The 15,420-nt window shown below is 60.0% G+C and overlaps 2 protein-coding genes across 3 annotated transcripts in view; both read left to right on the top strand.

The window, feature by feature from the left end:
- Positions 1-15,420, top strand: part of FXYD6 (FXYD domain containing ion transport regulator 6) — a 30,294-nt gene that overhangs the window by 4,381 nt on the left and 10,493 nt on the right. The gene's annotated exons all lie outside the window — the stretch shown is intronic.
- On the top strand, positions 1,915-11,511 carry TMPRSS13 (transmembrane serine protease 13). Of its 2 annotated transcripts, XM_068994707.1 has the most exons (13): positions 1,915-1,989; positions 6,551-6,725; positions 6,983-7,084; positions 7,760-7,882; positions 7,967-8,096; positions 8,310-8,402; positions 8,487-8,530; positions 8,795-8,954; positions 9,038-9,210; positions 9,572-9,670; positions 9,906-10,048; positions 10,149-10,301; positions 10,406-11,511. In XM_068994707.1, exons 1-13 carry the CDS (start codon positions 1,969-1,971, stop codon positions 10,418-10,420), a joined length of 1,431 nt encoding a protein of 476 aa, XP_068850808.1. In that variant the 5' UTR covers positions 1,915-1,968; the 3' UTR covers positions 10,421-11,511. The 2 variants fall into 2 exon arrangements, with proteins under 2 accessions (XP_068850808.1, XP_068850809.1); XM_068994708.1 differs by lacking the exons at positions 10,149-10,301; positions 10,406-11,511 and having other exon boundaries at positions 9,889-10,037.

Raw genomic sequence — 15,420 nt, 5'->3', positions numbered from 1 at the left:
GAGGCGTCGAGATGAAGCACAGTCAGTCCCACACAAAACCACAGACTGTTTTGTGTAAGGTGATGACAATTAAAAGCAACGGGACCAAAACCCAGGAAAGGGGAGTTTTGTGGAAACACCGCTGTGGGGCTGGTCCTGTGGGTGAGGCGGTTCAGAGGCTTGGGAGAAGTGGTTGGCAGTTTAGGGGAAGATGAAAGAGGCTGAGGAGGAACGAGAGTTCTGCAGAATGCTTGCATGGCAAGTGGGACTCGGGCTGGCTCCTGAGCTCTGCAGGGAGGGCACTGCCAGGTGCCACGGGAGAGGCAGGTGAGGGGACAGTGTGAGCTGGGGGTGATGTGGCTGACCCTGAAATGCCTCCCTGTGGACACAGTGCAAAGAAACGCAGGCCAGGAGCACCTGGGTCTGTGCATTTCCCTTCCTGGTGTCCCTCAGGAAGCTTTTGCAAGGTGACAGCAGGGTCACACAGGTGATGCTGCACCGAGCAGGGCAGGGATGGGGCCGGAGGGCTGGTTCTGTACAGCCCTGCCGCAGGACAGAGCAGAGCAGAGTGATCCTCATCCCAATTCCCTCATGCCTGGAGGTTGGAGCAGCTCTCCTGGGCTGGTGGAGCTGGCTCTGGCTGTGTGTTTTAGCTCCTCTTTGCTGGCTGGGAGGGTTCACAGCAGCAGTTACCATCAGGGAAGGTGAGGATTTCCCCTGGGAGCTGCTGTGCACGCTGACATTTACCATCGGGCTGCTGGGGTCAAGCCACACACCCTGTTCTCTGGAACTTGCTCTCCATCGGTGGCTTTCTAGCAAGCAATGAATGATTCCTGGAGGTGTTTTCTGAGAATCCCTTTCTGAAGCGGACGCAGCAGCTCAAGGGGGCACAGCTGGGTAAGGGCTGTCTGGGGGTGCAGCTCAGTGCTTGGCCACCCCTGGCACTCAGCATGCAAAGCCTGCAGAGGCACAAAAAGCGAACAAAAACCCCCCAAAACCACTCATGCCTGTGAAATTTACAGAGGAGTGCACTGTGGAGTGAGGGCTGGCTCAGAACCGCTCTGTGAGCTGCGATCCTGAGAGCAGGAGGGGTCGGAGGGATCCAGCCCAGGCTTCCCAGCCTCAAAAGGAAGGGGTTTTGCAGCAGGGCTCCTCCAAGCTTGGATGTCCCTGCCGGTCTCCTGCCCTTCTGATGAGCAGGTGTGGGTGGGGAGCTGGATGAATAAGGGACTTACACTATGAATAATGCCCGGAGAAACGTGTGGCACTGCAGGTCATGGGCCTGGCTGTCAGAAAGCACAGAATGAAGCTAGGCCTATCTCCTTTAATCGGGATATTTTCACCTGTTTCTGCCTGGGTTCTTGGTCAAGCAGAGCAACCCCCAGGCTGTGCCTGCAGGGGAGGCAGGGGCTGCTGCTGGCTCCTGGAAGAAGCATCGCTCCATTAGTGGAGGAGTGAAAAGGCCTCTAGAGAAACTAGGGGGAAATGGCATTTCATTTCCCTTGGAACAGGGAATTCTTGACTTCTGGGTCACACCTGAAAGCTTTTCCTGGGGTTGGGCAAGGCTGTGCATCCCCTCCTCTGTGCTTGGCAGGGCAGGAGAGCTCTGAGTGAGTGAGTGGTGGGCACAGAGGGGAGGAAGGGGGGCTTGGGCAGCCAGGAGAGCAGCGGGGAACCTCAGGATGCTGCTGTGCCCTGGGGCCAGGTCTCACCTGCTCCCGGATTCCCAAGGCCCCGCTGCCCCTGCCCCGCATCCCTGGGCCGGCCGGCACGGGGCAGGTGTTTTGCAGGCTGCGCCTGGAGCAGTTGGGAAACCGGCGGCGCTGGAGCCGGGCGGCAGGTCCGACTGGTTTGCTCCTGGCACTGACGTACGAGCCCGCTCGCCAAACACCTCCTGCCCCGGCCCCGCGGAGCCGGCTCTGCTCGGCACCGCGCTGCTGGCATGGCCGTGCCGGAGCTCTGAGCCCAGCCCAGCCCCGATCCCGGCCCATGGACGGCAAAACCTCCCCGGTAAGTGCGGGCGGCTCCCGGCCTGGGGGCGCGGGGCGCTCCGGGGCTCGATGGACACGCTCCCCTCGGGGTTTGCTGGAAGGACCGGTCTCTCCCTCCTGCTCTCCGGGGTGTTCCTTCACAGCAGCCGGAGGGAGAAGGAGCTGTGGGAGCTGCCTGGGGAGCTGCTGCCTCCGGCACCCCTTGGCACACGGAGGGAGGGCAGCCAGCAGCATCCCTGGTGCCAGGCCCCGTGCTGGCAGAGGTGTCGAGGCTCTCGGGTACTTTGCCACGCTGGAGTTGTGAACTGAGGGAACCAGTTGGTGCTGTCAGAGGGATCTGGTGCAGCTTGGCACGTTCCTGAGCCCTCCGGCACTTTCCAGCAGCACTGCACTGGTGGGCACGGCCCTGCTGCTCCCCCTCTCCAGGCAGTTTTCCCTGTGCCCTTTTTGGGCTGGGCTGACTGGGATCTGCTCAGCCCTGGATGTGGGGCTTTGCTGAGCATCCTGTCATGAGGAAAACATCCATCCCGGCTGGGCACCGGGCGAGGCAGCGAGTAATTACCGTGCCGAGCAGCGCTGGCTGTGCCAGCGACACTTGGAACAAAGGCGGTGGGGACGGGGTGGAGGGGGCTCCAGGGGAGGCAGGGCCAGCTCTAACACTGTCCTCTTCCTGCCCTTTGGCGTGGGGGTGCCAGCCAGGAGCAGGGGCACAGCGGGGTCATGCTGGATGTTGGCTGGGTCTGAGGAGATGCCAAGTGGGCTCAGGGTGGCCCCAAAGCAGGGTGGCATCACTGCATATTGGTGACAGTGGGGCAGGAACTGGGATGCCCACATACAGAGACAATTGCCCAATACTGGACAACCCCCCTGGGCCACCTTGGCATTGTCACTCGGGTTAAATGGGCCATCAGGAGTGCCAGGAGCCACCCTTGGCTCTGCAACTGCAGCAGAGTTGCTTCGTCTTTCCAGGCCTCTGTTTGCCCCTCGGTGGAGTGAGGTGAGCAGCGGTTACTCAGCCCCTGGAACATTTTGGGATCTGTGCTCGAAGGGTGCTCACACTGGCATAGGGTGACCTGTCCCTGGCCACATCGGGCTGGCTCAATCGGCCGTTGGTCACCTGCACTTGCAAAGTGACCCTGACCGGCTTTGGGATTTCCCTTTGCTGTGTGTATCGGGGTCTTGGCAGTGTCCTCTCGTCCTGTTCTGGGGCTGGGTCTGTCCCCTCCCAGGGAGGCCCCTCTCAGCAGTGGCACTCGAGCAGGACAGTGTCACCCAGGGGCTCTCACAGGCTGGGGACGGCTTTGTCCCCAGCGAGGACAATGTCTCCGTTGTGTGCTGGCCGAGCTGCTCTGCGCACACAATCGGCGCTTCACAACCAGGTGAAGGAGTTCCCAGCCTGGACACGGGGCTGTGAGCAGCTGGAGCCATGGCAAGGGTGGGCGGCCGAGCTCAGCTGGAGAGGATGATCTGAGGCAGCTCCTTCCAGTTTATCTAAGCCAGGGCCCACACGGTGGGGCCTGGGTCTGGTTGCAACACCCAGGTGTTCCCTGGCTTCCGCTTTCCCTCCCACTCTGAAACTGCGGGTGACTGCTGGCTGGTTTCCCTGGATCCTGAGCCTCCAGCCAGCCTGGATTGCCGTTCCCCTGGTGATTGTCCTCTGCTGCTCCATGTCAGGGTGCAGAGCTGCAGGTCAGTGCAGGTGGCAGCTCATGGTGCAAAGGGAGCAGGCACCTCAGTGCTGCTGTCTTTGACTTGGGTGCCTTGCCCAGCTCTGCTCTGAGCCTCGGAGCAGGGAGAGGGAGTGAAGGTGATGTTTGCACTCCTGACAGGTTTAGCAAAGGGCTCGTGTTGCAGACAGGCAGTGTCTGCAAGGTGAGCAAAGCTGGCCAGGTGTCCCCGAGTGTCCCCAGTGTCCCTCCTGGCTGTCCTGTGAAAGCCATCTGTGCCACAAACAGGGCCTGGCTGTGCCCCCCTCCCCACAGCTGCCTCTGGCACAGATCACTCCCATGGCTGGTGGAGCATTGGCAGAGGCTGTCGGGGAATGGGCTCAAACCACAGCCACGCGTGTGATCTGAGCTCGGCTCTGCCTCTGACTTTTACTCAAAAGCCAGCGAAGGATGAGTAAAGGTTTGTGGGCAGGAGCCGTCACTCGCTCACCGGGGTCACACACTCTCCTCAACAGAAACATCTCTGCAAAACCACCGCTGCTTTCTCTGCTGCAGTGGCCCTAAACTGCTTACCTGGAGCCCGTGGCAAGAGCTCTGTTACCTTCTTTGGCAGGCCCACAAAATTCTTTAGACTTTTAAGGAAGTAAGTAGCTGAAAGTTCACTGAAAGAGCGTTTGCTTCCTGCTGAGGAGTGCTCAGAGCAGTCTGACCTACGGCATATTTCAGTGTTAATTTGATATATTTGCACACTGGAGGTGGGAGTGCTGTGGCATCCAGCCTTGCTGGCTCCCTGGGGAAGCTGGGCTGTGTTTCCTGAGTGTGATGGAGAGGTTTCCCTTTTGGAAGATTGCACTTCTGGTGGCCTGATAAGCAAAGGGTTACAGCTGCTGCAGGGTGAGACGTGAAATATCAGATGTGTGAAGATGACAGGCACACAAATGCCAGGGTAAAAGGACATTTACAAAAACCTCACTTAGACGTAGGCAGGAGAAATTCTTTTCCCCAGAAGGGTTTCTGGCATCCCCCCATCGCTTTGCTCAGGACCTGTCACCGACAGTGGGCACTGAGGGTAGCCAGGGATGCCCCACAATGTGGGCGCGTGAGAACTGAAATCCCATCAGTGTTGTGGCTGCTCAGGCTCATCAGGGGAGGGCACTGCAGGGCACCCTCCAGCCCTCCCAGCCCCGCGGAGAAAACTGAGGGGCTCTCCTGAGCTCCCTTGCACCTCTGGGAGAAGGCGAGGCTGCGGCACTGCTGGGAAATCCGGGTGTAGGGAAACCTGCAGCAGATCCAGGCTTGCTCCTGCTGTCTGGCGGGGGAGGGGTGAGAGTGGGGCTGATGCAGTGAAACAGAAAGTGCCTCTGCTCCGGAAGGTGCCTCTCTCTGCTCCTCCCCGTGCACAGGAGCCCGAGGAGCTCCACACGAGCGGGGAGGTGGCTCCCCATGGCCGGGGGACATTAGCGGTGCCTGTGCCAAGGGCCCGCGGGGGTGGGAGGAGGTTTGTGCCGGGGGCTGGCCCCGCACACCCCGCTGCTGGCCAGGGCGGGTGGCCCGGCCGCTCCCGGAGCCCGGGGTGCTGTGGCCGCCGGCTGTGCGGGGCTGAGCTCGGCAGGCACAGCCCGAGCAGGGCAGGCGTGTCCCCGGTGTGCGGCCGGCGCTGGGCTGCGCTCGGACCCTGCGCGGGACGCGTGGCCACGCCGGGCCGTGAGTCACAGATAATGCCCAGGAAGTTCCACCAGCGCATCGCAAGGGAGGGCACAGCCGAACTGACAAAGCACAAAGCACGAGCAGCCTCACGACCTGCTCATTAGGGCTCCCGGTTCCCGGCAGGAAACACGAGGGGAGAGAAAACCCAGCTGGAAGGGCGAGGGGGGCTCCCAGCAGTGCCCCCGCTGTGCCCATGTCCCCGTCCTGCCCGTTCCAGAGCTGTGCTCCAGCCCCAGTGCTCCTCGCTGGCTTAGCAGGGAAAGGGATGATTTCTGCTCGTGGGGAAGGTGATCTCTAGCAGTGCAGGGCCGAAAATCAGAGACAGGCTCCCAGAGGGATGTGTTAGAGCCCATCTCTGGCTGGTAAGTTGTCCCTGTGGGGTGGTGGCTCCACTTCTCCCTGGGTTCCCCTTCAGAAGAGCTGTTACAGAATCCCAGCATGGTTTGTGTTGGAAGGGACTTAAAGCTCACCCAGTTCCAGCCCCGTGCCCTGAGCAGGGACATCTTCCACTGGACCAGGTTGCTCCAAGCCCCATCCATCCTACAAAAGGTGGAGGAAGCAGCATTTATTTGGGGATTTGTTCACAGGTTCTTTCTGAAGGAAAATGAGATGCTCTGGTTTCTGTCACTGAAGGAGCATTTGGAGAGTGTATTTTGAGGAAAGGAAACAGATACATATTCTTTTGGGAATTCATGGGTCGGGAGTGACACAACTGCAGAGCAGCATTCCAGGGTGCAGGACGTTTCAGGGCTTGGAAAACACTGATTATTAAGTGTTACTAAATGACAGCTGGAAATTGCAGTGTATTTTTCAAATGGCTAATTAAGGATAGATGCATAAATTGGGGCACTGGCCCCGTGGAACTGGGCCACGGCGTGACTGTCACAATGCCAAATGCCCGGCTGATTGCTCGGCACACAGTGATGGCTTTGGGAAGTTCAGCCCCCTGAAGGGGAAAAGCCGTGTGACAAGGAGGTTTTTGGCCACCCTGGGTGGGCTATGGTTCAGGTTCTGGTACAGAGAGAAGCACTGGGGTGGTGACTCTCCGTGAGGCTCGTGGTACTGTGAGGAGCAGGCTCGTTGTGGTGCCAGGGGGGCTCAGCTCCGTCTCTGTGTTGCTTTTACCTTCACAGCTGGCGGGGTGGCAGCTGGGGGACTCTCTGGTGGGCAGCAGTCGCTGCTGGTGACAGTCCCCTCTGCCCACAGACCACTGCCTCGCCCAGCAGTGTCCCCCCCAGCCTCCTCCATGTCTCCACGGTCAGCAGCATCTTCGGTGCCCGACCTCCGCAGCCTCGAGAGAACGTCCTGGGCATCAGCTTCAAACCCTACAGCCCTGAGTCCGGCCCGGCCCCGAGCCCCTGCTCGGCCTGTGAGAGCACACGTAAGGATGGGGCACGGGGTGGGTCCTGGCCCTGGTCCCACCCAGGATGGGGCGGGATGGAGGGAGGCAGGGATGACACCAAGAGCCGGGCTGGTGTTTCCCTAAGGGTGTGAGGGGACAAGGGAGAGGACAGTGACCACAGGGCAGGTTGGGTGTGCATGGCCCTGCTCTCCCACAGCCCAGAGGTGGGCAGCAGGGTCTGAGGTGCCCTGGGGTGGCAGCTACCCCCCCTGACCCTGCCTCTGCCCTGCTGCCAGGATCCTCCATGTTCAGAACTCCTTGCATGAGCCAGCGGCGGCTTGCGCTCATCTTCTGCGTCTCCATCCTCATCGTGCTGCTCATCGCCCTCATCCTGCTGTGTGAGTGGGGTCCCAGCCCGGGGTGGCTCTGGCTCCTGGAGGGCACCTCAGAGGGGCTGGGCGTTAGCAGAGTCTGGGAATACCCACACTGGGAGGTGCCAAAGGGAACCCCTGGCCCAGAGGGAGAGATGTGCTTGTCCCTTTCCCTGGGTGTTCCTGACATCTGGTGGAGAGACGGGAGCTGGGGAGGCAGAAAAGGGATCTGCTGCCTGGGCTGATGGCAGTATCTGGGGGGCCTGGGGCTCTGCAGTGTGCTTTCCTTCTGCTGGGCTTACTCTGGTGGGCGGCAGGGCACCCCAGCAGCACCCACAGTGCAAATCATTGTCCCCAAGGCAAATCATTGTCCGTAGGCAGAACAGGCACAACACCGGGAAACCCTGGTGACATCCAGCTGCCACTTTCCAGCCGGTGGGCTTGAAGCTCTCACAGGCTGAATGCATTTTGTGTGGGTGAAGGGAGAGGGGCTTGCAGCAGCTGGGCAGCACAGAGGGGTGCTCGGGGTGGCCAGTCCTCCCCCAGCCCTGTGTCCAGTTCACTCTTGCCTCAAATACACCTCACGCCTGGTGACTGGGAATGTTTCTATGCCTGGCACGCCTTCGGATGCCCACCCAGGTGGGTCACAGCCTCTCACCCACGGCCAGCCCTGGCCTCAGCGTGGCGTTCTCCTGCTTCCAGTCATGTTCTGGCGGTCGCAGACGGGCATCGTGTACAAGGAACCAGCAGAGAGCTGCAAGGACAGCGCCGTGCGCTGCGATGGCGTCGTCGACTGCTCCCAGAGGAGCGACGAGCTGGGCTGTGGTGAGGCACCGGGAGCTGGGATGGTGGGAATGAGGGGAGCCCTGGGGCGCTGGGCACCCCTGACCCTCCCACTCCATCCCACAGTGCGCTTCTCATCCGAGGAGTCCTTGCTCCACGTCTACTCCAGCACCGAGAGCCAGTGGCTGCCGGTGTGCAGCAGTGACTGGGACGAGTCCTTCTCCAGGAAAACCTGCCGGCAGCTGGGATTTCAGAAGTAATTCCTGGAGGATAGGTTGTTCTGCTTGGGTGCCAGGGCCCTGCCAGGCCCCTGCCCTGCCTGAGTGCAGGGTCTGCTGTTCTGTTTCCCCGGCGTTGTGTTTTCCCGCTGGAAGGTGGCATGTCCAGCACTGCTCTGGCCATAGTGCAGGGACAAAGTGGTCAGTGCCTGGATGGGGGGACCCTCACTGCCTGTCCTCTCCCCTCCCAGTGCATCACAGACCGAGTACATCCCCCTGCACGTCTCTGGCAAGAGCCTCACGGTGACTGATGAGAGAGAGACCATCCAGCAGAGCCTCAACAGGTACCAGGGTTGCCTCCTGCCCTGCCCCTGCCCTGGTGCCGCAGGAATGGGGCTGAGGCTGGGTCTCCCTCCTCTCTCCTGCAGCTCCCAGTGTCTCACAGGAAAGTATGTCTCCCTGCGATGCACAAGTAAGGAGCTGGCTGGGACATGGATGGGGGTGGGCCCCCTTTTCACAGGCCTGGGAGCACTTTTCCCCCTTCTCTGCACAGGGTTAAGCAAATGGGGCGTTTTCCAGCAAATTTTCTGGGTGATAGAAAACGAATATTGCATACCCTGGTCCCCACGGGCCCTACAGGTGTGGTGCCCATGGGTGGTGGGGATGTTGTGTGTGTGTCCCCCTCCATGCTGCCCTTCCCTCCGAGCCTTTCTCCCAGCCCTGCTCTCCCCTCCAGCCTGTGGGCAGAGGATTTCTGGCCGGATCATCGGGGGGAAGGAGACGTCTGTGAACAAATGGCCCTGGCAGGTCAGCGTGCAGTACGGCTCCATCCACATCTGTGGTGGCACCATCATCGACGCTCAGTGGGTGCTCACCGCTGCCCATTGCTTCTTCATGTGAGTGCCGCTGCCAGCCCAGGCACCCAGCCCAGTCCCACGCCCCGGGTCTCACTCCCTTCTGCCCCATCTCACCCTGCCAGGAACAGCATGAAGATCCTGGATGACTGGAAGGTGTACGGAGGGGTGTCGGACCTGAAGCAGCCCATGGAGGGCACCCCTGTGTCCCAGGTCATCATCAATTCCAACTACAGCGACGACCATGATGACTACGACATTGCCCTCATGAAGCTCTCCAGGCCACTGCTGCTCTCGGGTGAGGCCTCACAGCTCACCTGGGCTTGCCTGGGGTGGCATTTGGGGGACAGGGGAGGAGCGAGAGGCCGCTCGGGTCACCTTGGAACCATGGGGTGCGTGGGGCTGCTGCCAGCTGGAGCATCCAACCCTGCTGTGGCCACCTCGCTTGTCCCGTGGCCAGAAAAGGTCTGGCCCACACAGCCGTGGGCTCGGCTGTGCCACCAGCCCCACATGGGGCCGGGGAGACCCTGCTGGGGTGGGCAGAGAGGGGAGCCTTTCCTGCGCCTCACGCTCCTCCCTGGCTGCGGGGCTGCGACGATTTCTGTGCCGGGTGACTCACCCGTCCCTCCCCGCCCGGCTCCCATCCCGTGTCCCCGCAGCCCAGGTCCGCCCCGCCTGCCTGCCCATGTACGGCCAGCGATTCCAGACCGGCCGGTCCTGCTTCATCACCGGCTTCGGGAAGACCAGGGAGAATGAAGGTGAGGGAGGACTCCGGCTCCCCGCAGGCAGCTCCTGCCCACGAGCACAGCCCTGCTGCGGCCCTCGAGGGCTTTCCCGCAGGGAGAACCCTCGGGTTTGCCCTCCCAGCTGCGAGGCTTTGGAGAAACAAGCCCTGTGAGAAACACCCGCTTCCTCCCTGCTGCTGAGAGGGGGCCGGGGGCGGTGGGGGGATGACGAGGCCCCTCCTGCCCCACAGCTCTTCCTGCCTTGCAGATAACACATCCCCGAAGCTGCGGGAGGCCGAGGTGAAGCTGATTGACTACAAGATCTGCAACAGCGACAAGGTGTACGAGGGCTACCTGACCCCCCGGATGATGTGCGCCGGGTACCTGCAGGGAGGGAAGGACGCCTGCCAGGTGAGCTGGGGGCTCACCAGGGGAGAGCTGCCCGGTTTGGGGTGCCCACAGAGGGGCGTCTCCCATCTCCCTTCCTCACTGCTCTGCCCCTCTGAGCCAGGGTGACAGCGGAGGGCCCCTGGTCTGCGAGGACGACGGCCGCTGGTATGTGGCCGGGGTGACAAGCTGGGGAACAGGATGTGGCCAGAAGAACAAGCCCGGAGTGTACACCCGGGTGACAAAGCTCCTCAGCTGGATATACAGTAAAATGGAGGTGAGGTGGCAGGGCTGTGCCTGGGCAGGGTGGCCTTGCAGAGGGGCTGTACCCCCAGCCCAGCCCCTGGCACCTCACCCCGCTCTCCTCTCTGTCCCTTGCAGAGTGAGAACGACTAAGAGCGGGATGGACACTTGCCTGGGCTGTGCCTTTCCAGCTGGCACGGGCCACTGCCCTGAGCTGTGGCCAGGACACGATGCCACCAGCCAGTCCCCCACCTCTCTCTGGACTGTCTGTGCAGCCAGGGACCTGTGGCTGCCACCGAACTCTGAAAACAGCACCTGCAAAGTGACCCTGCCCTCGCCTGGTGCCAGGGTGACATGGTGGCAGCTGGGCACGGCACCAAGCCAGGCCTGGGGGGACACAGCCCATGCCAGCGGCTGGCCGTGCTGGCTGGGGGACACCTCCTCGCCCCGTGTCTGTGGCTCTTCTCCTGTAAATAGACCTGTCTGGACAGGGTGTGCGAGTGCTTCCTGCCAGGGCACACTCAGTGGGCGAGGGGCTGCCAGCAGTGCCCGTGGAGAGGGAACTCTCTCCTTTTGCCACGTCACAGCTGTGCCACCTTAGGGTGCACGGTGTGTCAGCTGTGTCCACACTGCCCACGCCTCCGGGGCCACGCTGGCAGCTTTGTCCCGAAGGGGAGCCCCGAGGTGCAGATATTCCACCCTCTGGGAGGGGCTCTCGTGTTTGCGGAGGGATTTAGGAAGTGCGTCCCTCCCCGCGAGAGAAATGCCTGTTTGTTTGTTTTTCCATGCCGTGGCTCTGCTCTGAGCCGGCGCTCCCTCCCAGGACCGCAGCCACTCTCAGTCTGCTGCGGGGAGGGTTTGGCAGCGGTGTGGGGCCGCTCTGCACCCTGGGGGCGGCTGTGCGAGGTGTGACAGAAGCCAGCGGCAGCCAAAGGCCACACCGGAGTGCGGTGCAGAGCAATCACCCTCCCGGGCAGTGCCCAGGGTGAGCCAGCCCTGGATCTCCCTGCTGTGAGCTCTGCGGTGCCCGAGTGCTGCCTCCTGCCTGCAGGGGTGGCACAGCCAGCCTGCCCTCCCTGCCCACACCGGAGCAGGGACACCTTTCCCTCGAGGAAACAAATGCCTGCGTCTCCTTGTGGATGCTGGGGCACACAAGGAGATCTCCAGGGTGAGCAGAGGCTGCCTGCTCCCCTCCCCAGCCCCGTGGTCAGCTGCAGGGATGTCCTGTGGGGCCTGGCCACCCTGCACTCTTCTAATAAATGTTTTGGTAGTGCTCCACGTGGAGATGGATCTTTGGGATGGGCTGGGAAGGAAGCAATGATGTGCCAAGGTACCAAAGATCCCTGGGGAGTAGGCACGTGGGGCATGTAATGGAGTAGCCCTCTCTGCCCTTCACCCTCTGCATTACTGCTCGTGGCTGGGAGAAAAGGAATGGTTTAGGTTGCTCAGGTACTGGGAACATCCCCTGGGTTCCCAGCACTGACCACTTCCCCTGGAAAAGGGTATGGGCTGCTGTGGTTTGGGATTTTGGGACAGCAGGTCTGGTCTGGTTCTGGGTGTGCAGAAAGCACCTGCCTCTCCCTGGGACTGGGGCTGCCACCTCCCTGCTGATGGGAAGGGGTGGGTGAATTCCTGGTTTTGCTTCACTTCTCATGGATTTGGAGCAGTACTGGGTGGCTGCCCCAGACCTGAACTGAAACAAAAGGAGTCGGTGCCTTTTGGGAAGCACCAAGTCAGCCTGACCTCAAATCCCTTTTCAGAGCAGCAGCCCAGAAACCTCCCACGGATGCAGGAGCTGCCTGTGAAGAACGGAGTGTGCAGGGCCCAGGGGACTGTTCCCACTTCATAACCTGGGAAAAGGGCCTGGGCACCCCTGCTGAATTCCAGGGAGGAGCAGCGGGCTCCCGCTCCCTGCACACCGAGGCTGGACAGGCTGCAGGGACTGCCCCGCGTGTGCAGCCGTGACGGCAACACAATTTTCCATAAACAGAAGCAGCTGATCTTGAGAAAGAGATGGGGCCCTGCCTGATTTCCCTGTTTTGTTTTGGTCTGGTTAAAGTGGAAATTCAGCCACAGACCCAGCTTAGGTTGTGCAGAGGCTCTCTGGGATCTGGGGGTTTCTGTGGATAAGTCGGAGCAGAGCAGCAGCTTGTACTGGTTTATTACTGGAGAAATTGATCTCTTGAGAAGGAATAAGCCAAAAATTGGAACCCAGTAAGGGCTGATCTTGCTGGAGCTGTGTTCTGGGACCAGTAATGGTAACATTTCAGCACATGTGGGACCTTCTCCTCTGCTGTGGATTTCACCTCCTCAGGGCTTATTGCTCTTCTGAAAGTCTCTCACAGCAGAGAAACGCTTTCAGCCCCTAATACAAATTTAATTTATTTCTTCTAAACCTGCCATCCAGCAGTGTCTCCCCCCAGGCCCACGGGTAGGTATGCTGTGTTTTCCCAAGGGATGAACTTTTCTAAGCAGATTAGGAGTGATTATTTTCCTGTGAAGCCGCCTGGCCACGGCTGTCGTGCTGACCCCAAATGCTGTGCAGCTGAGGCAGACACCTTGGACACCGCTCTATTTCCACTCCTGGAGCACTGTCCATCCCCCGGGGGAGCAGAGCTGTGGTGGGTACCAGCCCAGCCCCGAGGAGCTCCTGGGACAGCCCAGGCCGTCACCTGTGGAGCCCTTTGCTCGCTCAATGTCCTGCTCCAGAGCATCTTCCGAGACAAGGGGTGCCGAGCGTGGCCCCACATCTGGCCGGGCTGTTCCCATGTTCCCCTGTGCTCTGGAAATCATAGGCCAGCGTCCCAAAGGGATGCAAATTACAAAAATACAGCCTGGCGGGCACCACGTGAATTACCGCCCATTAGCGGTGGTTTTCCCGATCTCTCCTTTTATAGCTCTTTGTTCTGCTGTGTCAAAACAGATTTGTTTATAGGGTTTCAGTGATGATGTTTCTCTGCAAAAATGCTTTTCCTCTAGTTGGGGATTGGTTCCCTTCCATGGTCAGTAACATCATCACTTGGCACGGAGTCGCTGGAGTTCAGCTCGAGCTGTGCTCCACGGGGCAGTGCAGGAGCTTCAGTGCAGCCACTGCTCGATCCCCGCTCCTGCAGGAGCTCAGGGCACAAGGAATGACTTGGACCTGATGGAAAATGATGTTATTGGGGTAAACGGAGCCTTACGGCCACACGCAGCTTTTGTCACTGCTCCATTCTCCCGTGTCCCTGGCGGGGCTGAGGGCTGCTTTGCCACTGGACAGGTAATTTCCAAGCATGGCATTACAGGGAGAGACCTTAAAATTGGAGGGGAAAATTCTGGAGAGCAAGTCTGGGGAGGAGACACCTGCTCCAGGGTAAGGGACACGGGCTCAGATGAAATCATGCCCTGCTGGAGCTGCTGTTCACTGTTCCCCTGGCAGTGCTCCTGTTCACTCAGATAGCTGAGGAGATCAGCCCAGCCCCTTTGTTAGCAGAAATCAGCATCTCCTGCCTGGCCTCCACATTACTTTTGGCACAATTTCTCCAGAAAGAAGCTGGAGCTCGGTACAGCCTCTCCAGCAGCACAGCTCTGGGGAGCAGATGTTTACCACGAGCAACTGCTGGAACTGCTTTTCCTCTTCCCTTCCCACAATCACATTGGGGTCTCTATTTCACCTGACTTCATACAGGAAAAAAAATAATTGCTGCTAATTTTTTTGATTCTACTCACTTTGGGCAGCTCCTTGGGAATTTGTAAGTACAGAACCAAGGGAAGGAGAGCGTGGAGCACACCCAGCCACATCCAGCTGTGTCCTGGCTGCTGCTGCATAGGGGATCTGTGCTGAGGGTTCTGCAGAGCCCCACCGTGCTCTCTGCAGCCCCCAGGGCACGGTCACACCTGAATGTTTTACTGTGTGCTGTGGATAATGACAGCTGAGGAGCAGATAAGGTCAGAGAAACCCAAAATTTGATTATAATGGCTTGATCCCTGCCTCCCTCTCTGCAGGGTAACTGACAGCCTTATCCTGTTATCCCTCTGTATTAGAGGGACTTGATGTTTTCCAGCTCCTCGGTGCTGGTCTGTATCTCTTGACCCTTTGAATAATTGCCTTGAAATGCCAGTGCTGGTTTATTTTCTTTTTATGTTTTACTGGAAGCGGGGAAATGGCTGTGGAATGGTGCCATCACTGCCTGATTTCTATCTCAGATGCGTTGGAGTTAATAGGGGATGAGCCAGCTCGGTGGTGACAGCATTGCTGAGGTGTTTTTCCAAGAAGAAATGGCTCTGCAGGGCAGCAGCAGGAGCCAGGCAGACAGAGGTGTGCCAGTCTGGCCAGGGAGAGAGTGGTGCCCATGGGCCTCAGCTACTGCCTGGCAGTGCCCCCAGCACCCTGCTCCCATCTGACATCCTGGACTGAACATGGATCTCCCTCCCAGTCTTGCCCCTCCCAACACGTCTGGCTGTCTGATGGGGATGAACTGGGCTTGCCACAAAGCTCTGTGACTGGGCTTTCAGTGCTTTTCACAGGGCTTTTTGTCCGGCCCTTCTGCCAGACAGCGTTTTGCCCCGGCTGGCTGAAGCATGGGCTGGTTCCCGGCCTGCTCTGGGTGACACCCAAAGGGTCTGGTTTCCTGCAGCCGCCAAGTGCTGCTGGATTTGGGGCATTTAGTGCAGGTAACAGGTCCTGGGTGTGCCTGAAACTGAGCCAGGCCCTGCTGGAAGTGGCCCTGCTGCCCACCCTGACCTGGGTGGCCCCTGAGATTGGCTGAGTGCCGTGACTGAAGCCCTGTGAATTGGGCCACCTGGCCTGGCAGCCTGGCAGCCCCTCTCCCAGCCCTCAGGAGGCAGCAGGACAGCAAAGCCTCTGTGCCGTGTTTGCCAATTCACCTGTGTGTGCTTTCTGCTGGCCCCAGAGGAGCTCCCAGTCTGTTCCTCGCTCCCCCCACGCCCGGAGCACAGCTCAGGGCAGAGTCCAGGCCTGCTCTGCTGTGGGAAGGGAGGCTTCACAGCCAGGTGAGCGTTTCCCCTTCACAGCTGCTGCCTGCAGGCACCAGGACTTTTGTAGAACCACAGAATCACGGAATGGTTTGGCTTGGAAGGGATCTTCAAGCTCCAAATCCCTGACAGACCTTCCGCTATCCCAGGTTGTTCCAAGCCCCATCCTACCCGGCCTC

This window comes from Aphelocoma coerulescens, chromosome 24 (assembly GCF_041296385.1).
Source record: "Aphelocoma coerulescens isolate FSJ_1873_10779 chromosome 24, UR_Acoe_1.0, whole genome shotgun sequence".
In the NCBI taxonomy this organism is placed as follows: Eukaryota; Metazoa; Chordata; class Aves; order Passeriformes; family Corvidae; genus Aphelocoma; species Aphelocoma coerulescens.
Note: the sequence above shows the minus strand (reverse complement) of the source record. Positions and strands in the feature narration are given on the sequence as shown.

Bases quoted from the DNA above. Each gene is read 5' to 3' on its own strand.
- TMPRSS13 (XM_068994707.1), top strand. From the start codon at position 1,969: ATGGACGGCAAAACCTCCCCG. The intron at 7,085-7,759 runs GTGAGTGGGGTC...TCCTGCTTCCAG, and splicing joins CATCGCCCTCATCCTGCTGT to TCATGTTCTGGCGGTCGCAG. The intron at 8,403-8,486 runs GTACCAGGGTTG...TCTCTCCTGCAG, and splicing joins ATCCAGCAGAGCCTCAACAG to CTCCCAGTGTCTCACAGGAA.